This window comes from Tachyglossus aculeatus, chromosome 2 (assembly GCF_015852505.1).
Source record: "Tachyglossus aculeatus isolate mTacAcu1 chromosome 2, mTacAcu1.pri, whole genome shotgun sequence".
NCBI lineage: Eukaryota > Metazoa > Chordata > Mammalia > Monotremata > Tachyglossidae > Tachyglossus > Tachyglossus aculeatus.
In genome coordinates, this window is record NC_052067.1 from 74688799 (window position 1) to 74713699 (window position 24901).

The 24901-nt window shown below is 42.5% G+C and overlaps 1 protein-coding gene and 1 non-coding gene across 5 annotated transcripts in view; one reads left to right on the forward strand and one right to left on the reverse strand.

Moving 5' to 3' along the window:
• AIG1 (androgen induced 1) overlaps positions 1-24901 on the reverse strand; it is a 308723-nt gene that overhangs the window by 187779 nt on the left and 96043 nt on the right. For 3 of the 4 annotated variants that reach the window (XM_038768294.1, XM_038768303.1, XM_038768312.1), the window contains exon 3: positions 3150-3251. In XM_038768294.1, the coding sequence (XP_038624222.1) occupies positions 3150-3251 (102 nt within the window). Of the gene's footprint in view, positions 1-3149; positions 3252-24901 lie in introns of those variants that run through there. The other variant, XR_005456464.1, reaches the window with a different exon arrangement.
• Positions 9072-9209, forward strand: LOC119924479. Its single transcript, XR_005449191.1, has one exon. It is a non-coding gene; the product is annotated as a small nucleolar RNA SNORA7 (small nucleolar RNA).

A 24901-nucleotide genomic window follows, 5' to 3' on the forward strand; every position in this document is an offset into this window, starting at 1 on the left:
CATTATGCTATAAAAAAATTAACTAGATTTTAAAATGTTGCAATTTGATAATATTACACCCAGTTCAGAGATTTAGGAAATAAACCAAATAGTTCAGTAACTAGATCACTATCTCCCTGTGATGTATTTCCATTGCTTTCACAAGTCTAGGAAAATGAGAGACACAGTTGCCAATCCTAGACTACATCTAACCCAGCTGACTGCAGAATGGCAACTTCTGAAATGGATCAAACAAAACTTCTGCCATTATTAAAAATAAATAAGGATGAACCCTTTTACTGCTGTCTGAGATTTTGAGAATTTTTATTTTGAAGATGATTGCTTCTTCAACACCCCACCGCTTTTTGTTTTCAAATTCTTTGGGATGGAAAATTCTATCTATAACTGTACTGAACTGTACTGTAGACTGTACTGAAAGTTACTAAGGCAACACTGGGGCTACTGAGGGTTCTAATTCCAGCTCTGCCCCTTGTCTGCTATGTGACCTTGGGCAGAAACTTCACTTCTCTGTGCCTCAGTTACCTCATCTGTAAAATGGGGCTTGAGACTGTGAGCCCATGTGGGAAATGGACTTTGTCCAACCTGAGCTTTCATCTACCCCAGGACTTAGTACGATGCCTGGCAAATAGTAAGCGCTTAACAACTACCATTAAAAAAAAGAAGTATTCCACAATGTGATTGTGAAGGACAGACTGTCCTGGACCAACTTTAAAAATAAAAATCTCAAAATAGGAATCAAGGGGAAGTGTTGTCTATTTTTGGGATCAGAGGCATTGGTTTAGTGGTTGCAAATCAAGCTTCCACACCAGAGACCAGGATATGAGAGAGCTAGGCAAGGCTGTTGTACCTGAATCAACCTGATACAGATAAAATATGTGATTTTGGTCAGGTGGTCTCATCTCAATTGTTCCGCAAAGGTCACAAAAACAGCCATCCTCAACACTCAGATAAATATCAATTGGAATATACTCAGTTACCCAATACTGCAAAATTCCACATTAAGGGAATCTCAGTTTATAAGTACTCACCTCTTCCAATGCCATGCACTTGCACCTGAGGCATTTCTTTTGACACAACAGTGCACTTCATTATTCAAACAGGCTTGTCTTGTCAGATGAACATTTACTAATTCCCTAACAATGTTTCAGCTGAAATGTGCAGTGAGGACACATGCAATGGTGGGACTGAGGGTACTCTACTTACTTGTTTTTCCAAACTCTGCATATGAATCAACATCATGTACTGCATGTCTACTTGGTGCAGAACTGCACTGAGTGCTTGTAAGTCTTCTAGACTGTGAGCCCTCTGTTGGGTAAGGACCGTCTCTATATGTTGCCAACTTGTACTTCCCAAGTGCTTAGTACAGTGCTCTGTACACAGTAAGCACTCAATAAATACGATTGAATGAATGAGTGAATACAACAGAGTTAGTAAACTCAATCTCTGCCCTCAAGGAGGTTACAGTCTAGCAGGGAGAAAGACATTCATTCATTCATTCAATCGTATTTATTGAGTGCTTACTGTGTGCAGAGCACTGTACTAAGCGCTTGGGAAGTACAAGTTGGCAACATATAGAGACGGTCCCTACCCAACAGTGGGCTCAAGCAGGAGGAGGAATTACCATTCGGTATCTGTTTCTTTTTAGGGCGGCCTGTCGCTTCCAATAGATTATAAACTTCTTGAGGCCAGGGACCATGTCTTTTCCTTCAACACTTCAATCCCAAATTTGTTCGGCACATAGTAGGCACTCAATAATAACAACTATAATAATTATGGTATTTGTTAAGTGCTATGTGCCAGGCACTGTACTAAACGTTAGGGGGATATAAGCAATACGGGTTGGACCCAGTCCCTGCCTCACATCAGGGTCACAGTCAATCCCCATTTTACAGATGAGGGAACTGAGGCCCAGAGAAGTGAAGTGACTTGCCAAGGTCACACATCAGACAAGTGGTGGAGCCAGGATTAGAACCCAGGTCTTTCTGACTCCCATACCTGTGCTCTATCCACTAGGTCATGCTACTGATGATGATGTTTACGCACCTTTGGATGGACTAAAGAATCAGACCCTCGATGTGAATCTTGATTCTTCAAAATGTCATAAGCTCTAACTCCTAAGACTTTGCACAGTTGGTTTAGAAAGCCTTGGTGGGACCAACCCGGCATAAAAATGCTTAAAGCTGTTTGGTTTTTTTTTTATAAACCACTCACCTTAAAAATTCACTAAAAACTTGGGAAAATGTTATTTTTTGGTTGCAATACCCAAGATTTTTGGCTCTTTCATCCACTTATAATTTCTGTGCGGCTTTGCCCTTTTCACCGAGAGCATCCTGTGACATTCCTGAAAGGGGTTGGACCAGAAACAGACTTGCTAATAAATCACAAACAATGCTCAGCCTCAAGAGGCTTTAAGAGAAGATCCTACGTCTCTGCAGAAAAAAAAATCCCTGAAAATTTATATTTATTTTTATATTTTATATTTATATTTATATAAATATAAAATTTTATATTTATATTCTCTAAAACAATTACAATGAAAGCTTGAAGAGGGTAATTCAAATTCTAAAAAATCAGAAAGAATTAAACTGAAAAGTGGAAAAAAGCCCCACTGTCCTGTGATTCACCCAAAAGAGTTGGTGGATAGCTAGTGATTGACAAGGCAAACAGTGACATTTCAATAGACATCCCAAAATGCCTGCCATAATATTTCAAAGAGAACATGTCAACTATTTGTTTCCAGACTTTCTCCCATTTCCAAGTGCTTCCCACAGGAACCCAGGAACAATAGGAATTGGAACCAATGTTGATTTGTGATGTTATGAGGGCTCTTGAATGTACGGAGATTAAATTCACCTCTTGAACACAATGATACCTTTATCCATCATCTCATTTAATGAGATTTTATTGCAATACAAAAAACATATAAGTAAAAAGCTTATATATATAGTGGGGTCAATCTGTTTAATAAGCCTAATCCTGATTCAATTTGACTATTGAATGGTAAGAGCTTTCATATTCACTTAATAGCTTTCTTCCTTAATTATCATCCGTTCTTTGGCAAGCATTTAACAGTCACCGATGAAGAGTCCATAGAAACCCTAGCATTAGAAAATTAATCACTTAACAATGTTATTTTTCATTTTACTCACCATTCCATGATTCAGCCAAGCCGGGATAAAATTATCGAGCAACTTTGGGTAAACCAGCTCTCTGTCATAGATATAGAGGACCCAAAACATTATCACGACAAACTGGAGGAAAAAAATGGAAAGAACATTATTTCACCCTAAGCAAATTTTTATGTTCTCCACTTAATAAAACACAGAGCTCTTATCTTTGTTTACTTCCCTCCTCTGATGCTTACTCACTCTACCTCCACCTCATCTATCTCACCACTGACCTCTCGCCCCTATCGTGCCTCTGGTCTGGAATGCCCTCCCTCTGGACAGGCTATAGACGATCACTTTCCTCACCGTCAAAGCTATTTTAAAAGCAAATCTGCTCCAAGAGGCCCTCCCCAACAAAGCCCTCATTTCCTCTTCTTCCACTCTCTTCTGCGATGCCTTCACACTTGGATTTGCACCCTTTATTCATCCCTCAGGCCCACATATCTATAATTTATTTACTTACATTAATGTCTATATCCCCCTCTGGACCATAAGCTCACTATGAGCAGGGAACATGTTTGCAAACTCAGGTATACTGTGCTCTCCCAAGCCCTCAGTACAGTGTTCTGTGTACAGTAAGAACATACGATTGATTGATTCATTTGTTGAACGCAGATCTTAATATGAAAGGTCAGATCCAACAGAATTGCATGGACTAAAAGGCCAACATACAATGACCAGAAAAATATTCCTGCCTCTACTCTGTTGGACACTAGTGGTTGGAATAAATCAGGCTTCCCTGCAGATCTGGCCTAGCAACATAAACTCTCTGTTCTGTTGGTCCCCTGTGCCAAGGAAACAGAAGGGAGCTGCTGGCTGAACTCATCTCTACTCTGGAGCAACCTGCGGACTTTCACCCCTTAGTCTGAGGCTATCGATTCTCCTGTCACATATACCACTTTCAAAAAAAGGGTCAGGAGATGAACAATAAACTGGAGCAAACCTCATTTCCCCACTTAACCTCCAATGACTTGAATCATTCTTCACACATTGAAGTTACTTCACCTCAGTACTAACAGCATTAAAACATAAGTTATAAAAGGACATCTAGCGTAAGCCCTGTTTGCAAGAAGTAACATGCACAAGGATGGAAGGAGAGGGCTAACATCCCTCTTGCTTACTTAGATACTGTTCATGTTGGCTCCAGAAGTTGGTTTTGGTCCATAAGCCACAAAGGAACCGGCAGCTCACTCAAGTTTTTGGCTTACCTTTCTCCAAACCCTTGAGAAGCAAATTGGTTCTGATAAAGTCAAAAAGGAGACTGCCTCAAACTCCCACTGAGCACTTACAAACAACCCAACTCTGTATTTGGGCAAATGTTAATGTTATACAAAATACTGGACCCACATTAAAGAACAGAAATATTGTGTTTCTTTTCATTTATTCAAAAATGTGAACCAAACATGAAAAAATCCCAACCCCGGATCAACAAATGCATTGTTTCTAGCCACTTTTTCTCTAAGCAAAGCTAGCATTAACAGGACAGGGCTAGGGTCAAGCCTCAGAAGTTCCCTCTCTAAAATGGTCAGCTGTCACTTTCAGCAAGTCACTTATTTCTTCTGCCTTTCAGTTTCTCCCAGCCTTTGCTGACAGATCCATTTTCCTGAAAGATATTTGCAAAGCTGTACCGGCTTGCAAGGTGCTTTGCTAAGTGACTGTGATTCACTTAGGAAGCATTCTTCTGTAAGTGAGTTCAAATCCAGGGAGCACCTTGGAGATGGAGACTCTGTTTCACCTCAGATGAGACCTAAAAGGCCCCTTGGGAGCTGTGAATTTAATTTTATTTCACATGGCTGATGGCTGTTCATTACTAACTATTCCCTAGAGCTATTTTTTGGTCCAGTCATCTCAGAAAATCCCTTTTATATTGGAAATCATTTTTGAAGGTTCTCCTATGGATGACTGTTTTGGCAACACACTTCTTTTTAGGGTCCATGAAAACAGCTTAAGGGGGAGGAGGGGAGAGGCAGGGTAGGGAGACACCCATTAATTACCTGGAACTTTTCAAGTGCATTTATAGAGTGGGTCCTCAAGGAAGCATTTTTAATTTAAGCACTATTACATTTAAGTTTAGTTGATTTGGGCCTTTTTACTCACTTCCAACCTAAAGCACATTTTCCTGCTCTGCACACAGTAAGTGCTCAATAAATACGATTGACTGACTGACTCCTTTGTGAGTGCCGGACACCCAGTCAGCCCCACTCTTGTGGCACCTCACTGTCTTGAGTCTGATTATACCCATATCATCCAGAACCAGCACTGTCTGTCTGAAAATCAATCAATGGTATTTACTGAGTGCTTACTGTGGGCAGAGCTCTGTACCAAGCTCCTGCAAGAGTACAACAGAGTTGGTAGACACATTCCCAGATCCTTTAGTATTTACAGTGGAGTAACATTAGTTAACTTTTCAGAGACCCACTATCACTCTTCGTTTTACTGCTTGGTTCTTCTGCCTTGGTGCAGTCATTCAATAATAATAATAATAATAATAGCATGTATTAAGCACTTACTATGTGCAAAGCACTATTCTAAGCATTGGGGAGGTTACAAGGTGGTCAAGGTGTCCCACGGGGGGCTCACAGTCAATCCCCATTTTACAGATGAGGTAACTAAGGCACAGAGAAGTTAAGTAACTTGCCCAAAGTCACACAGCTGACAATTGGTACGGCCGGGATTTGAACCCATGACTACTGACTCCAAAAACTGTGCTTTTTCCACTGAACCATGCTGCTTCTCTATTTATTGAGCACTTACTGTGTGCACAGCATTGTACTAAGTGCTTGGAAAAGTACACTATAACAATAAACAGACATATTCCCTGCCCACATTGAGCTTAGGAAGTGGTGGTAGGCATGCTTCACAGCCAACCTTTGGGCTTCTACATCTCTGCTTGCCTGACAAGAGCAGGTTAATCATTACTACACTTGGACCTTAACTTAGAAACATGTCCCTATCTGCAACTTCTTGCACATGCTGTGGAGTGCTAGGGACTTCTCATCTAGGTACTAATTTCCTTGCTGCCCGTTCTATTTTCTGTTTAGTACTGCCTCAAGAAAAGAGCATCAGTCTACTATTTCTAGCCAAGGGGATATGGAGAAGTTCTGTTGTCTGATGTAGGACCGGATCACAGGGGTCTGTTTTACCACTGTGAACTACAAGACCAAATCCTGCTCTTGAATAAGCAGGCCAAACAATATTCTCAAATCAGAGGCACACAGTGGATAAGTGGCTTCCCCTTTTTAATAAGCATCCATAAGAGGACCAAATATGATTCCGAAATAATGGGGCTGAGGATGGAGATGGAGAAGATGGCAGAAGGATAGGTTGATCTCCAGGACATCGCAAATTAAACACAAGTCAGAGGGTCAACAAATCATGAAGACTGTTGGCTTTATACCCTTAACTATTTTGCATCCATCCTCTAAATCTATGAGGGTTCCCAGCCACCCTGCTCCCACAATTGAACTGAAATAGAAGAAATGCTGAGAGCTACCAGAATGTTTCTGTAAGTTCTTCTATATCAGAAATAGCTAACAAAATTCTCGAGGTACAACAGGAAGTGATTCAAATTTTAAAGCGAGAAGGCAATATGTAACCCATTTTCTCAGGGTGAGAAACATACAACTTTTTGTTGCTTTTTGAACAGGTAGTACCAAGTTTTCTGTAGGTAAGTTATATTTGTCATAAAAGAGGAAAGGAGTGACCAAGAATTTAACTGTCCTGGACATCAGGAGAAAGCAGAGTAACTCTCTAATTAGGGTGGGTTCAGCAGACAAGAGAGGCAGTCACCCCAGGACACTCCATTAGAATGCTGGCAGGCAGCTTCACCTCATACCTAGTGAAGATTTTCTATGACAACTTTTGAAGCACACTAATTTTGAGAACTGTTAATAATAAGATTAAATGACTAGAAGATTGCACTTTTCCCTGTTACTAATTTTGAGACCTGCTAATTAGAACATTGGATGGTAAGTAGAATACATCTTTCCCTATTCAGGACCTAGGTTCGGGCGGACTTCTGCAAAATGTTCCGGAGGATGGAATTATGTTATTCTGTGTTGGTGTAACATCCGTAGCATCATGTAATCAGAATAGGGATATTCCTTGTATGCCTACTGAGTGAGAACTAAGTACCTTACCACAGAAGCAACAGGGCACATTCCATTCCCTCAAGAAACATACCTTTAATGGGAGACACAGAAATATTCTCGAGCAGTAGGGGTCGAAAAAAACAAAGTTGAGCACTCAAAAGTATAGATGTATACACGAGCGCAGAGGTTGGTCATAAACAAATCAATATATAAATGTAACTGCACACAGTAAGTGCTCAATAAATATGACTGAATGAATGAATGAAAGAGGCATCTGAGAAGCTGATAAGATTCATTAGTTGGGGAAAGCTTGTTTGAGGAGGTGGGATTTTGGGAGGGCCCTTGAGTTGGGGAAGGGGTGAAGTGTAGATGTTATGTGGGGAGAGGGGCATTCCATGCCCCAGCAACAATGGGGGCAAGGGGTCAGAAGTGGGCTTGGAAGGAGAAAAGAGTGTAAGCAAGGGAGTATCAGTGATGGGGTGGCTACCCTGGGCAGAGGTGGCAAAAGTCTCCTGTCTAAAGACAGCCAAATGACTGGAGGCGTCCTGGTCCATAAAAGAATATCTAGGAATGAGACAGGAAATTCATTTGGAAAAAGAAGAGGAAGACTGGAAAAATGAAGTTAAGAGTTCATATCTTTAATTCAAGGAACAGCTCACCCCGTGGGATTTGGGGAATCAGAGAAGCCTCACTGTGATGGCTAGGAGAGGCCGACTCAGCCATTCACCCACATGATGAACTGCCCAATATAATTAGCAGAGAAGTCTGTTTCTTCATCAGCTAGATTCCATATAAGTCAGATCAAACCTGTAGTCCACTGTCGGGTTATCTATGGCCCATAGTAGACATCAAGAAAGCTGGAAAGAGAAACACACAACCATATTCATTTATTTTTTCTCTCTCTCTCTGTCTCCCCCTGCTCCCCATTCTCTCCCCTGTTTCTGCCAGCAGTCTGGCTCCCTGCTCCTATTCCGAGCTGAAGGAACCACTGCTACCACTCTGCCAGACTTTCTGGGGTTTCCAGGGATTCAGAGGAGCCTCTGTGCACTCAGTCTCCTGGAATGCCAGATACTCTGCAAGCAAACCTTGGAAGCAGCGATAGCAGCCAATACTTCAAGTGGAGCACAAGCAATGAGCTGGGCTCCAGCAGAGGTGGGAATAAGGCAGGCTCAGCTGTGTCTTTTGCTATTCTTGCTGCCAGCTGGCCATCTAAGGGGGAGATCATCTGAATGATGAGAGAGAGAGGGAAGAGAGAGAGAAAGAGAGAAAGAAAAAGAGGGAGGGGAACTAGGGATATGTGTGGGATGCATTAAGATTCTAATAATTTCATAAAAAATTTATTAGCAATTTTCAGCTTTTTAAAAGTCTGGTCTGCCTAAGAATGTAAAACCATGTATGCAGCACACCCATTGGAATGAGTTTGGCATGACAGCTGAAGAGCCTTAAACCCTTTTTCTTGACTGCTGACTCTTTTCCTCTCCTCCTATCCTTCCCTCACCACCAGCGTTTGAAGAGTCACTCAACACCCACGTTCTAAAAATCAACCAAATATTAATGTTAATAGGATTTTAATCCTTCTCTTTTTGCTTCTTTTGAGTAAAACACTTCTCCTTAGGTCTGTGTGTTCTTAATTATTTTTGTTATATATTTTACGATAATGGCGATATTGGTTAAATGCTTACTATGTGCCAAGCACTGTACTAAGTAAGCACTGAGGTAGGTACAAAATGATCAGGTCCCACATGGGGCTCAAAGTCTAAGTAGGAGGGAGGTATTGAGAGGAGAGGTATTGAGAGGAGGTACTGAAAGGAGACCCCTCTCAGGATCACACCTGGAGAGTTTCCAGTACCCTACCAGTTTCGGCTTCGGGAGGGAGAGTCAAGCAGAGGGATACCCATCCCATTCCTACATTGGGCAGTGGCTAGCGAGTGGAAGGCAATCTGCTACAAGTCAAAACTCACCAGTGCTGGGCAGCAGCGGCATAAGAGAGAGTAGAGGGCAGAGACTCAAGTTCGCTGCGTGGAAGAAGGCCATGGTAAACCACTTCCGTATTTTTACCAAGAAAACTCTCTGGATACACTACCAGAATGATTGCAGACGGAGGTGGGACATGCTGGGACAGATGCGTCCATGGAGTCACTATGGGTTGGAAACAACTCGACAGCATAAGACAAGGCACTGAAAGGAGAGACTTGTTGCTTTCTCTTCTCCTAAACAGTAGTAAGTTTTTTCTTATATTTCTAGAGCCAGATTTTTAAAACATATATTGCGGTCATGGCCCATCCTTATAACTGTAAACACGGATCACTAAGATGTCCTGTTATTCGGGGTGACTGAGAGGAGTAAGCTGTTCCTCCGATAAACACAGAGAATGTTGTTCCTTGGTTTCTCACACACAGATCCTTCTGTGAGGACAGGCCCTGGTACCTACTCAAAATAAGTCTGAACCCTCTTCTGAGGTTATGGAGATTGGATGAAAATAGTTCCCAGTGGACGGACAAACCAATAGTGTGAGTATTCTACAAGAAGTCCCTTCTCCGTGCCAGTAGGACCGCCTTCCCATCCCTCATTCCACACCTGTTGTCTTTCTGCTGCCAAACAAAAATCTGCATACTGTACGTGAAGGATGGATTCAAAATAAAAATTAGCCTAAACAACATGAGTCAGCTCTAGTTATTCAGGTTTTTCTGGATGTTCTTGCAGCACTGCAGCTGGATATCAAGAACCTCTTAACAACTCTGGGATTATAATAATAATAACCACTGTATTTATTAAGCACTTACTATGTGCCAAGCACTGTGCTAAGCGCTGGGGTAGATTCAAGATAAGCGGGTTGTCCCACATGGGGCTCACAATCTTAATCCCCATTTTACAGATGAGGTAACTGAGGCACACAGAAATTAAGTGACTTGCCCAAAGTCACACAGCTGACAAGTGGTGGAGCCAAGGGAAATGCAGCAGAAGAGTTAGGTTTGTTGGTCTAGAAACCACAGCTGGGATAGTGGAATCCAGAGTTCGATGGCAACAAGAATTAAGTGCAATTGCTAGGCACTGAAATACATCATCTGGCAAGCTCTTCCAAAAAGAAGCCTTATTTCCATAGGAGATCAAACATAAATTCAATTAACAAGCAGCTACAACCCATTTTTGACTACAGAGCTGAGTGTAATCTCTAAAATGTATGACCAGCCAGATCTGGCCCACTGGCTGCTATGTGGTATCCTTGCTAGGAGGAAAATCATTGGGTCCCCATTGTCCTGTCTTATCTTGTTGAGTTGTCTCCGACCCACAGTGAGGCCACGGACACATCTCTCCCGGAACACCCCATGTCCACCTCAATCGTTCCGCTAGTGTATCCATAGAGTTTTCTTGGTAAAAATACAGAAGTGGTTTACCATTGCCTCCTTCCACACAGTAAACCTGAGTCTCCACCCTCGATTCTCTCCCATGCTGCTGCTGCCCAGCACAGGGGAGTTTTGACTTGTAGCAGACTGCCTTCCAGTCACGAGCCACTGCCCAAGCTAGGAATGGAATGGCTATGCCTCTGACTCTCCCTGCCATAGTCGAGACTGGTAGAGTACTAGAAACTCTCCAGTTGGGACCTTAAGAGGGGAAGGTCCCTCTTACCTCATTCTATTTTGGACAGAAGAACAAACAGATGTTGGGGAAAGCAACCATCTTACCACCTTCCAAGCATCCTGCTGTCACCGTCAGACAGATTACTGGAATGGATGGACTGGTGATCTGACAAAGTAATGGCATTTTTTCTATTCTTAGAAATTATTTTGCCATTAGGCAGTAGAAAAAAGGAGAGGCCACCAGGTCCTGCCCAGCCACAGAAAGGAAAGAAAAAAGTGTGTCCATCTATGAGGCCTAGCCAGAGGCAGTACTAGTGTTCATGGACTCCTAGCAAAACTCTATGAAGGGCAATCAACTAAAAGAGTCTGTTACCCCGTGAAAATCTGGGGAAAAAGAAGTTGAATTTTTCTCCTAAGAATTTCCTTTCAATGCCATCCAATTAGTCACTTTGTTTCCTTTTTAAGGCAGTGCCTGTGTCTCCCATTCTATTGTAAGCCTCTTGAGCCCAAGAAACATTTCTCTTTTACTTCTGTTGTACAGGCTGTCCTCACTTACATGATGTCTGAGCTATGGTGAACAGTATTTCTGAAGTTTTTAAATGAGCACTGTATTTTAACTTTTCAGTGTTCATTTCAAACTCACAAGGTTGCCTTGTACATGATACTACTTCTGTTGGTTCCACAAAAGCCCAAGGGAAATCACTTCCTCTCAAGGTGATTTCTGTTTGGTGAATCATCTGGGGATTCACCGTTAATTAACCCCATCTCTTCCTCCCCTCAACTCAGCCCTCCCTGGCCCTGATTAATTACTCAATAGCATTTATTGAGCATTTGCTGTGGGCAGAGCACTGTACTACACACTTGAGAAAGTACAACACAAGAGTTGGTAGACATGATTCCTGCTCATGTTTCCCCACTCTTCAAGAAGCTCCAGTAATTGCCCATCCACCTCCACATCCGAAAGAAACTCCTCACCATTGGCTTTAAAGCACTCAATAATCTTGCCCCCTTCTACCTCACCTTGCTACTCTCCTACTATAACCCAGCCCGCACTGCCCACACACATCACTCCTCTAATGCCAATCTTCTTACTGTAATTCAATCTCATCTATCTCACCTCTAACCTCTCACCCACATCTTGCCTCTGGCCTTGAACACCCTCCCTCCTCATATCTGACAGACAATCACTCTCCTCCCCTTCAAAGCCTTATTGAAGGCACATCTCCAAGAGGCCTTCCTTGACTAAGCCCTCTTTTCCTTTTCTTCAACTCCCTTCTTCATTATCCTGACTCGCTCCTTTTATTCATCTCCCCTCCTAGCCCCACAGCGCTTATGTACATATCTGTAATTTATTTCCTTTTATTAATGTCTGTCTCTCCCTCTAGACTGTATGCTTGTCAGGGAATGTGTCTGTTATATTGTAATAATGATAATAATAACAATAATGGCATTTGTTCAGCACTTAATATGCACCATACACTGTACTAAACGCTGGGGTGGATACAAGCAAATCGGGTTGGGCACAGTCCCTGCCCCATGTGGAGCTCACAGTCTCAATCCCCATTGTACAGATGAGGTAACCGAGGGACAGAGAAGTGAAGTTGATCCCACAGCAGACAAGTGGCGGAGCAGAGATTAGAACCCATGACCTTCTGACTCTCAGGCACTTGCTCTATCCACTAACCATGTTGCTTCCCTACACCCTATGCTCTCATATACCGCTCAGATAGAGCCGTGCTCTCTCAAGCACTTAGTACAGTGCTCTGCACACACAGCTTAATAAATACGATTGACCGACTGAATAATTTACAGTCTGGGGGACAGAGATATTAAAATAGATTAGTGGAAATAGTCCCAGCCTTTGGGACCCCTGCCCCAACTTTCTGCAACCCAACTTACCTGGCCCACTCCCATAGTCCCAAGGTCTAGCCTATGTCTATTCTTTTTTACTTTTATATTTTTTAACTGCCACAGCTATTCACTGCCAGTAGCCCTCTCAGGCACTGAGAAGAAGCAGGGAAGGAGTCTGAGGCCACAGTTCCCGAGGCAGCCATCTCCCCCTATTTTACCATCAAGTGCCTTCCCCTCCATCAGCCTGTAGTTCCCTGACTTTGAAGCCCAGAGAACAGGCACTACAAGGTGCAGAAACGGCTACTGGCAATGGTGGCAGGAAAAGTGAGGTTCCTCGATGAAAGCAGTGTGGTCTAGTGGAAAAAGTCCAGGCCCGGGAGAAAGAGGACCTGGATTCCAATCCCAGTTCTACCACTTTTCTGCTGTGTGACCTTGGACAAGACACTTAGCTTTTCTATGCTGTTAACTCATCTGTAAAATGGGGATTAATATATGCATATATGTTTGTACATATTGATTACTCTATTTATTTATTTTACTTGTACATATCTATTCTATTTATTTTATTTTGTTAGTATGTTTGGTTTTGTCCTCTGTCTCCCCCTTTTAGACTGTGAGCCCACTGTTGGGTAGGGACTGTCTCTATATGTTGCCAATTTGTACTTCCCACGCGCTTAGTACAGTGCTCTGCACATAGTAAGCGCTCAATAAATACGATTGATGATGATGATTAAGACTGTCAGCCCCATGGGGGACATGGACTGTGTCTAACCTGATTATTTTATATCTACCCCAGGGCTTAGTATACTTCCTGGAACATAGTAATCATTCAACAGATGTATTAAGAAATACCATAAAATAAAAACCCAGTAGTGGTAGCTGCTGTTTAAACCAATGAAAGCTGGAAGAATAGAAATAGTCTATGGGGGGAGGGAAGCAATGTTATAAATGGGAGATAATCGCCCCAAGCCACTTCCACTCCTATTCACCTCCCCAAGCCGATGCTACTATTTTAAATTTTTTACTTGTTTCAGTCCTCTCCCTAGCGTCCCCCACCCCACCTAGTCCAGCCTAGCCCACTCCCAGTGGTCCTGGCAGTTCTGGGTGCAGGGTGAGAGGGGTGAGAAGAGGCCGCAGCTGGAAAGGGGTCGGCTTTCCCGACGATGAAACAAGTGAATAAAAGATTCAAGTAGCAGCTAGGCAGGCCCAGTGCAAAGCCACCCCATCTATAGCATTATTGCCAAACAAAAATTAGTTATGAGCTATAATGTTTTGATTTGTGACCATTTTCTGGAACCAATTATGTTGTAAGTCTGAGGACTGTATATTTTCTCCCAAGCACAGAATGGTGTTCAATAAATAATATTGAATGGATGAAGGGTTCTTCCATTGATGTCTCCTTAAGATTTCCTTTTTATCTGCAGAGACTAGGACTAATTTTTATCATCACCAGTACTGACTGTGCACCTCTTACGTGCAGAGAACTGTAATGGATACTTTAAATCTTTACAGAAGAAAATAAGACAATCCCGGCCCTCTATTTTCATAATCTAACAGGGAAGATAAGCTACCAAATTGATGAAACAATAAAGGGAGTGAGCTATAAATGAAAAAAACAATGAGCTATATAACTCAATAACAAATACATCTCATGCATAATAATGCTGAGGGGTTGAAGGATGGGTGTGATAGAAAACTGGAGAGATGAATCAGAAAATGGCTGCCAGCAGGACCTGTCTTTTTAGAGGACGTTGAAGGAGATGTGGTTTGATAAAGCTGACTGGAGAAGGCACTAAAGTGAGAGGAAAGGTGTAAACGATGGACTGGAAGTTTGTTGTAGTCAGGGAACATGCACTGTATTCTCCCAAGCACTTAGTACAGTGCACATGGTAAGTGCTCAATAAATACAATTAATTGATTCATTGATTGATTGAGGAAGGAGAGCTGACAAGAGGTGGTCATAGGTCTGCCATGAAACAGTGAAGAGTGTGAGCTGAGGGCAGCTGGAGAGGACAGCAGATATATAAGAAGGAACCAACTAATTGAAAGCCTTGAAATTGATGTTTAAGAGGTTGTTTTTGAAGGAATTTTAATTGTATAAAAAGAAATGGGGGGTAGGAATGATCCCTATTTCTGAAACACTCAGAATGACACGTTCTCCTTGTTAATCACCTACATTTGAGACAAGTGGGCATTTCACATTTCTAAGTGGCCTTGGGCACCATTTCAAGAGATGAAAAAGTCGATTACAATATGCACTATAAAATTACTCTAAACAGAACAGCACCGGCAGCATTACCACCTGATAGCTGAGAAACCACTTCCTTCCTTTGTATGAGGGGAAAAAGAATGATTTATTTCAATTTTTCCCTACATAATCACCTGTAAAGTTTCAAAAGGCAACATGAAAAACGAACATGCAAAACGCATAGATTCCATTCTGACTCACACAATAGCACTATCCTCCTAACTCACAAGCCTGTAACCTTGTGTTGTCCTCGACTCATGTCTCTCATTCAACCCACATGTAATGATAATAATAATGACCATGGTATTTACTAAAAACTTACTATGTGCCAAGCACTGGGGTAGATTCAAAGTAATCAGGTTGTCCCACATGGGGCTCACAGTCTTAATCCCCATTTTACAGGTGAGGTAACTGAGGCACAGAGACAAGTGACCGGCCCAAAGTCACACAGCTGATAAGTGGCGGAGCCAGGATTAGAACTCACGACCTCTGACTCCCAAGCCCGTGCTCTTTCCATTAAGCCACACTGCTTCTCATTTTCAATTTGTCATCAAATCCTTTTGGTTCTAAAATCTGCCTTGTCCTCCAAACTGCTACCATGCTGAACCAAACACTACTCCTATCCTATCTCATCTTAACAACTGCATCTGCCTCCTCACTGACCTCCCTGCCTACTGCCTCCACTTTGCCGCCCGGGTCATTTTTCCAAAAAATGTTCAATCTAGTATCCCCAATTTTCAAGAATCTCTAGTGGTTGCCCATCGAGCTCCACATCAACCAGAAAGTCCTTTATCACTGGCTTAAAAGCACTTAATCATCTTGCCCCCTCCTACCTTACCTGATGGATCTACTACAGCCCAGCACACACATTTCACTCCTCTAGTGCCAGCTTCCTCACTGTGCCCCAATCTTACCAATCTCACTGCTGACCTCTTTTCCAAGTCTTCCCTCTTGCCCGGAACTCCCTCCCCTCCATATATGCCAGACCCCCAAACTCCCCATCTTCAAAGCCTTATTAATGTCATATCTCCTCCGAGAGGCCTTGAACAATTAAGCCCTCTTTTCCCCAGCTCCTTCTCCCTTCTGTATCACCTATACACTTGGATCTATGATCTTTGGGCATTTGGTATTCGCCCTACCCTCAGCCCCACAGCACTTATGCATGTATATATATATATATGAATATATATGTATATTAACAGAAGCAGCATAGCTCAGTGGAAAGAGCACGGGCTTGGGAGCCATAGGTCATGGGTTCTAATCCCAGCTCTGCCACTTGTCAGCTGTGTCACTTAACTTCTCTGGGCCTCCGTTCCCTCATCTATAAAATGGGGATTAAGACTGTGAGCCCCACGTGGGACAACCTGATTACCTTGTATCTACCCCAGCTCTTACAGCAGTGCTTGGCACATAGTAAGCGCTTTACAAATACCATATTATTATTATTATTATATAATATACCTATAATTTATATATCCATTATATCTATATAATCATTATATCAGGTACATATCAATAAGTTATATATACATTTTATGCATATTAATGTCTGTCTGCCCCTCTTTATTGCATGCTTACTGTGTGCAGAGCACTGGACTGAGTTCTTGGTTAAGTACAATACAGGAATAAAGAGACAATCCCTGCCCACAATCACAATCTAGAGGGAGGGAGACGGACATCAATACAAGTAAACAGGCATCATGACATCAATAAAAGTAAACAGCCATCAATATAAATAAATAAATAAAATTACAGATACATACATAAGTGCTGTGGGGCAGGGTGAGAGGGGAAGAGCAAAGGGAGCAAGTCTGGGTGACGCGGAAGGGAGTGGGTGATGAGGAAAAGTGGGGCTTAGTCTGGGAAGGTCTCTTGGAGGAAATGTGCCTACAGCAGGTCTTTGAAGAGGGGAGAGTGATTATCTGGCAGATTTGAGGAGGGATGGCGTTGTCGGTAGTGAGACAGGCGAGATTGAGGCACAGTGAGAAGGTTAGCACTAGAGGAGCAAAGTGTGCAGGCTGGGTTGCAGTAGGAGAGAAGAGAGGTGAGATAGGAGGGGGCAAGGTGATGGAGAGCTTTAAAGCCAATAGTGAGGAGTTTTTGTTTGACAAGGAGTTAGACAGACAACCACTGGAGATTTTCGAGGAGGGGGGTGACATGCCCTGAGCGTTTCTGTAGAAAGATAATCCGGGCAGTGGAGTGAAGTATGGACTAGAGTGGGGAGAGGCAGAAGGTTGGGAGGTCAGAAAGGAGGTTGATGCAGTAATCCAGGCTGGATAGGATGAGTGATTGTAGTAACATGGACAGTGATCATATCTATCAACTCTATGGTATCGTATTCTCCCAAATGCTTAGCACAATTACCTGTACACAGTAAACAATAAATATCAGTGATTGATTGATTTATCACATGGGAAGCAAAAAAAGATTTTGGCCAACCCTGTAGATGAAAAGAAAGGAGACGACCAAAAAGACAGCAGTATAACTCAATGCTGACGTCCTCCAACCAAAACCTCTTAGGAACTACGCAATAAATGCAATGGAAACTCTCCTCTGTGGTCCTTGGCCTCCTTTCCCTTTCCCTCGGTGGCCCCTGGGCTCCTCTCCCCTCCCACACCCAGAGCCCAAGGTTGCAGAACAGACCACTACTCATCTGCTGTGTGACCCTGAGCAAATCATTTCACTTCTATGTGCCTGTTACCTCATCTGTAAAATGAGAATTAAATCCTACTTCCTCCTACTTAAACTGTGAGCCCCTTATGGGACAGGGACTATGTCCAATTATCTTGTATCTATCTATCCCACCGTTTAATGAGTACCATCAAAATAAATAATTTTTTTTTTTTTTAAAGTGGCAGGGCCAGGATTAAAACCCAAGTCTCCTGACTTCTGGCCCGGGCCCTTTCCACTATGCCGCAGTCCTTCCAGCGTTGTTTGGGAGGTGGAACTCACATTGTTGAGGAAAGGTAGACCAGTCAGCCCCTCCCTCCCTCTACACAGTGCTCAGTACAGGGTGAGCATTCCAGCAATACTAGTCACTGGTGAATTGAGGGCTCGATACAGACTCCCCGCAAGAGCTACAACTCATCTAGGGGTGCTCTTCTTTCCTCTCCTGGACACTTTCCCTAGCATAGAAAGGCACAAAAAAATGTCGGCAAAAAGACTTAGATGAGGACATGAAAGTGCAGAGAGGTTAAGGACCTCAATACGGGACACACAGCAAGCAAGGATGAGCCGAGCCCCAGGCCTCCCGGTAGGGCAGCGTGGCTTAGTGGAAAGAGCACGGACTTGGAAGTCAGAGGTCATAGATTCTAATCCTGATTCTGTCACTTGTCCGCTGTGTGACTTTGGACAAGTCAATTCACTTCTCTGTGCCTGTTACCTCATCTGTAAAATGGGGATTAAGGCTGTGAGCCCCACGTGGGGCAATCTGATCACCTTGTATCCTCCCCAGTGCTTAGAACAGTGCTTGGCACATAATAAGCGCTTAACAAATGCCATCATTATTATAGGTTTCCTCAGACCCTGATTCCTTCCCTGCCCCTGACTGGAGAATTATTTGCCCAGGCTCACAACGCCTCAGTGGCCCGTTGCTCAGTCAATGCTCAGTGCTGAATATGGCGGCCACTCAGGCCACAGTGCTGGGGTCCCGACACTGACTGGCCCAGGACCCCTTAGACTGTAAGTTCGTTGTGAGCAGGGACTGTTGTATTGTACTCTCCCCAGTGCTTAATACAGTGCTCTGCATTCAGAAAGCGCTCAATACATACAATTGATTGACTGATTGACTAACCCAGAGTGTTGACGTGGGCTGGACATCGCCAGCTTGGGGAGGGGAGCAGGGGGTGCTTAGGGCTGCAGTGGGGAGGGTCTGCGAGCCCTGCCCGTTCTCAGATTCCAAAACAAGGGCTTGGGCTCCAAGGCAGGACTGCAGAGAGGCACAGGACTACCAAGAGGCACCTTCACATCAGAATCTCGGCAGAGAAGCAGCGTGGCTTAGTGGAAAGAGCACGGGCTTGGGAGTCAGAGGTCGTGGGTTCTAATCCCAGGTCTGCCGGTTGTCTGCTGTGTGACCTGGGGCAAGTCACTTCATTTCTCTGTGCCTCAGTTAGCTCATCTGTAAAATGGGGATTAAGACTGTGAGCCCCACGTGGAACAACCTGATTACCTTGTATCTACTCCAGCGCTTCAGTGTTTGGCACATAGTAAGCCCTTAACAAATACCATTATTATTATTATTATTATCCCCATCAGGGAGGGAGAGGCAGGGTTTTTTATCCCTATCGCTTGATGACGAAGCCAAGGACCAGAGAGGCCCACTGTCTGGCTCCAGGTTGCACAGTGGGCTGGGGGCTGGGCCGGGACTAGAATACAGGTTCATGAGAAGCAGCATGACCTAGTGGATAGAGCATCGGCCTAGGAGTCAGAAGGAAGGACTTGGGTTCTAATCCTGGCTCCGCAACTTGTCCGCTGTGGGGTCTGGGGCAAGTAACTTAACTTCTCTGTGCCTCAGTTACCTCATCTGTACAATGGGGATTACACATGTGAGCTCCATGTGGGACAGGGACTGTGTCCAACTCAATTAGTTTACATCTACCCCAGCACTTAGAACAGTGCCTGGCACATGGTAAACATTTAACAAATACCATTAAAACCCCCCCAGAACTCCCCAACTCTCCCCCATCTTGGCCCCACACTCATTCCTCCAGGCCTCCTGGGATGACTTCCTGGGGCTTTTCCTGTTGCTAAATGTACCCTTGTAGACTGTAAGCTCTTTGTAGGCAGGGAACTTATCTACCGATTCTGTTATGCTGTACTCTCCCAAGCGCTCAGTACACTGCTCTGCGCGTAGTAAATGTCCAACAAATACCACTGATTGATGGAAACTGGATTTTTTTTTAACTTTAAGCTCATATTTCTAGTTAAATGTAGACAAATTCTGAGGCTACATTTCAAGGAAATGTAGAGTATTTAAAAGGGACAATGTCTAATAATGGCCTATCAGTAGAAGACAGATTTAATTATCAACAGTATTTATGGAGCACCTACTAACTTGAGGATCATTGTGCATTTGGGAGGATATAACAGAAGCAAGTCATAAATACTCTGCCCCCAAGGAGGTTACAACCTAATGGAAGGGAGATGGATGGGCAAACACTTTTCTAATCGGGGTAGAGGAGTTGTGCCACAATACTGCTATGCCTACCCCAGGCTTTCTTTGCTCTCTATCAAAGATTTATGCAATCCACAAAACAGGCAAAAAACCTACAGCCATGGGAACTAACACGGCCGAAGGGCCAGGTCCTAAAATTAAACCAGGTCATGAACAAATTAAAAGGTTCATTAAAAGTGGCCCAGATGCATATTTTGAGAGGTGGTAGATTTGCTTTATTTAATGAGTTTGCAAGGTTAAGACTCAAGTTTATGCTGAGTGACATGTTTTAGGCTGTGATAAATGCCTGAAGGAACTCCAGACCTCCTGCCAAATTCTAAAAAGTGCCCCCGTGGGACAACCTGATCACCTTGTCACCTCGCCAGTGCTTAGAACAGTGCTTTGCACATAGTAAGCACTTAATAAATGCCATTATTATTACTACGTCTAATAAATCTTCTGAAAATAGGATATTCAGGTGATGGAAACAATAAATGTTCAAACTCGCGATTTTTGCCCTTTCTAGTGGACCACTGCTTCATTTTAGAGAGAGGTGAAAATAGTGTGAGTAAACATTTGATTTTTAAAAATGAAATCTCAGATTTGGAGGCATGGAAGAATAAATAATTTGTAAACATCTTTGTGAGTGAAAGAAGATTAAATTTCCCAATGATGGTTATATAAAATGAGAAACATTTAAAAGTCTAAAAAAGAACTGTAATTTACTTCACCTAGTTCTGTGTTAAATGGACTTACTTGTATATTCATTTGTTAATGGCACTGCAAAAACTTCCTGTTTTCACTCTTCACCTGGAAATTGCCTCTAGGTTCACTGAGTTTAACCACTGACTCCCTGAAAGACTAGAGATGACCAACTGACTACCTCTTACTGAAAGTACTGGATAAATAGTAATCATTTAACAAAAAGAGCATATAATCTTGCTAAATCCTTGTTTTCTCACATCAACAACAAATGTATCATGGAGTCCTGTAAGGGCTTAAATCTATTTTGGGGAGAAGGAGCAAAGGAGAAGATTTATTTCTTTGTCTATGGGTTTGCCAAATTTTGTAGTTCTCAGAAAATATGCATTAGACACATCAACTCTTTAGATTGTGAGCTATGAGAATCAATCAGTCAGTGGTATCTGTTGAGCACTTACAGTGTGAAGAGCATTGAACTAAGGGCTTGGGTGAGTAAAATACATACAACAGAGTTGGTAAACACATACGTTCCCTGCCCATAGGAGCTTACTGTCAATCAATCAATCATATTTTTTGAGCATTTACTGCAGGCAGAACACTGCGGTAAGTGCTTGGGAAAGTACAATATAACAGAGTTGGTAGACACATTCCCTGCCCACAACAAGCTTAGAGTCAAGAAAAGGATACTGAGAAAGATAAACACAAAATATAGATCCCTAGTTGTACAGCCATTACCATAAAACCTGTGGTTACAGATTGCATTAAAAAAAGGACACAAGCAGCCAAGCACAGTTCCTGGATCTGCCAATAACTAACTCCATGTTTATTTTTTTGATGCTTTTAAATGAAACTATTAGGTCAGCTCATGCTTTATTTGGGCAGCTGGATATACACAGTGAGTAACATAACATGATGGAAGCAAGCCTTTGGTTTTCCTGGTCACCAAGCCACCCAAGGAGATTTCACATGCTCTTGGATTACTATGATTTTTTTGGCTGTGGGAAGGAAATGAGGATATTTAGGCAGGGAAGGTAGAATGAAATGTGTGGCCAGGCTGAGGAAAAAAAGAAAAAAGACCTCTGGAGTGTCAAACATCATTTCTTTCATTCCTGGACAATGAGCAGGAGTCTTTGTTCTCATTTCATCTTCTGATAGCTCAGAAACTACGAGACTGAAATGAAATGGACTGCTTAATTGAAACTGTCTAAACGTGTCTGGGCTGTTTTTTTAACAACTGAAACCTCATCACTGCTATTCTGTCATATATAGAATCGATTCCTTTAGAACTTTAGGGTTGTGTTTCTTTTTATTTCATTATTATTATTCCTCATATTGCCCCTGATATTTATTGAAGATGATATTTATTGCTTCTCATATTCACTGAAGGGGGTTCATCAATGACGATTAGTTTTGTGTTTTGCTCAAGTAATATTGATGACTGGAGCAGTAATGGTGATACAGGAAATAGACACAAAGATGCAAACAACATAACCAAAGTCAAGTCCAAGTGGAGTAACTCTGTATCTAGGATTATTAGCTTCTCTGGTTAGCACTTTTTTTTTCCCTATAGTGATTTGCCTAACGGAGAACTTGGGTAGAGTGTAGAAATAAATGAAAGTTTATGGAATACTTTATCCCTTGGGGGAATAACTTATGTATACACATTCACTTTGTCAACTCCCTAGATAACTCTGTAGAGTTCAATCATGTCTCCCTCAACTCATAACTGCCTAGGCTGAACAGACGTATCTATCTCTTTCAATCAATCCTCTTAATGAAACTTTTTCCACTCCCTTAATAATCTTTGCTGTTCCATATTTTCTCTAGCTCAATCATCATCAATCGTATTTATTGAGCGCTTACTGTGTGCAGAGCACTGTACTAAGCGCTTGGGAAGTACAAGTTGGCAACATATAGAGACGGTCCCTACCCAACAGCGGGCTCACAGTCTAGAAGGGGGAGATAGACAACAAAACAAAACATATTAACAAAATAAAATAAATAGAATAGTAAGTATGTACAAGTAAAATAAATAGAGTAATAAATCTCAATGATGTCCTTCTTAGAATGCAGCGACTTCAACTGCCCGCACTATTCCAGGTGCAGCTGTACGATGGCTTTATACTACACAACCATGGTAAGATCAATGTTAATTTACTGTCTCTCTATTTTGTGATACGACCACTTGGCAACATAGAGAAAGCTTAAATCCAACTCAAGAGGAGAAGTACATCCATTCCTTATCTGCTACATTTATACTGGGACTTGTTATGCTATGATTTGACCTGGATTCTTGTGAAGATGAAGACAGTATTTATAAAGCATAATGTGCCAAGTACTGGCGTGGGTAAAAACAATCAGCTCAGACACAGTTCCTGTTCAACATGGGGCTCAAACTAGAAGAAGGGGGAAAGTATTTTACATTATTCCCATTTTGCAGATGAGAGAGCTGCAGCACAGAGAAGTCAAGTGATGTCAAGTGATGTTAAGTGGTTTAGTGGATAGACTTCTCTGTGCCACGGTTACCTCATCTATAAAATGGGGATTGAGACTGTGAGCCCCAAGTGGGACAGGGGGAGTGTCCACCTTGATTTGCTTGTATCCACCTCACCGTTTAGTACAGTGTCTTACACATAGTAAGAACTTAACAAATACCATAATTATTATTATTTTTATTATTATTATAAGCTCCTCCCATTCGGCAAAACTGCCCTGAAACCTGAAGAAACTGCTAATCAAACTCTTGTAAGATTAGTGACAGCAAGCAGTCCTACCTTTTAAAGAACTCTCCTAACAGCAAGAAAAAGAACTTTCTGTTTACAGAACAGTAGATGAAGTGTGAAGGGCTGATGATGGTTTGCCCCAAAAGGCAGAGTTTAATTTATTAGAATCAGTTTCTAGTGACCTCATTTACATTTAATTTTACACATTTTAGGAGGAGAAAGGCATTATCATCTGGATTCAAGTGGGGTTTAATCAATGGTATTCACTGAGTGCGTACAGTGGGTACAGCACTATACTAAGTGCTTTGGGAACTAATAATAATTATTGTGGAATTATTAAGTGCTTACTATGCACCAGACACTGTACTAAGCGCTGGGGTGGATACAAGCAAATTGGGTTGGACACAGTTCCTGTCCCACACGGGGCTGACAGTCTTAATCCCCATTTTACAGATGAGGTAACCGAGGCATAGAGAAGTGAAGTGGTGAAGTGAAGCCCGTGGTCCCACAGCAGACAGGTGGTGGAGCCAGCATTAGAACCCATGACCTTCTGACAGCCTTCTGAACTTCTGTGCTCTATCCTCTACGCCATGCTGCTACACTACAATAGTGTTGGTAGCCATGATCTGTGCCCACAAGGAACTTACAGCCTAGAGTGATAGACTGACATAAAAATAAATAACAGACAGGGGAAATGGCAGAGAATAAGGATAAGTACATAAGTGCAGTGGGGCTGAGGGTGGGGTGAATATCAAGTTCTTAATGGGTAGACAATGCAGATGGAAAAATGAACAGATGAAATAAGGAGAAATAAGGACTGGCGGAGTGCAGACAGGAGGCAGGAAGGCCAGCAAAGGGGCTGAAATGGCAGTCAAGGCAGGATATAAGTGCTTCAAGCAGGGTGGTGGCAGTTTGGATCAATCAATCAATGATATTTAAAATAAATATCAATGATATTCATTTATTCCTCTTGTCCCCCTCTCCATCCCCCCATCTTACCTCCTTCCCTTCCCCACAGCACCTGTATATATGTATATATGGTTGTACATATTTATTACTCTATTTATTTATTTATCTTGTACATATCTATCCTATTTATTTTATTTTGTTGGTATGTTTGGTTTTGTTCTCGGTCTCCCCCTTTTAGACTGTGAGCCCACTGTTGGGTAGGGACTGTCTCTATGAGTTGCCAATTTGTACCTCCCAAGTGCTTAGTACAGTGCTCTGCACATAGTAAGCGCTCAATAAATACGATTGATGATGATGATTGAGTGCTTACTGTGTGCAGGGCACTGTACTAAGTATTTGGGGGAGTACAACACAACAGAGATGTGTAGACACATTTTTGGGCAGGGACTGTCTCTGTTGCCGAATTGTAATTTCCAAGCA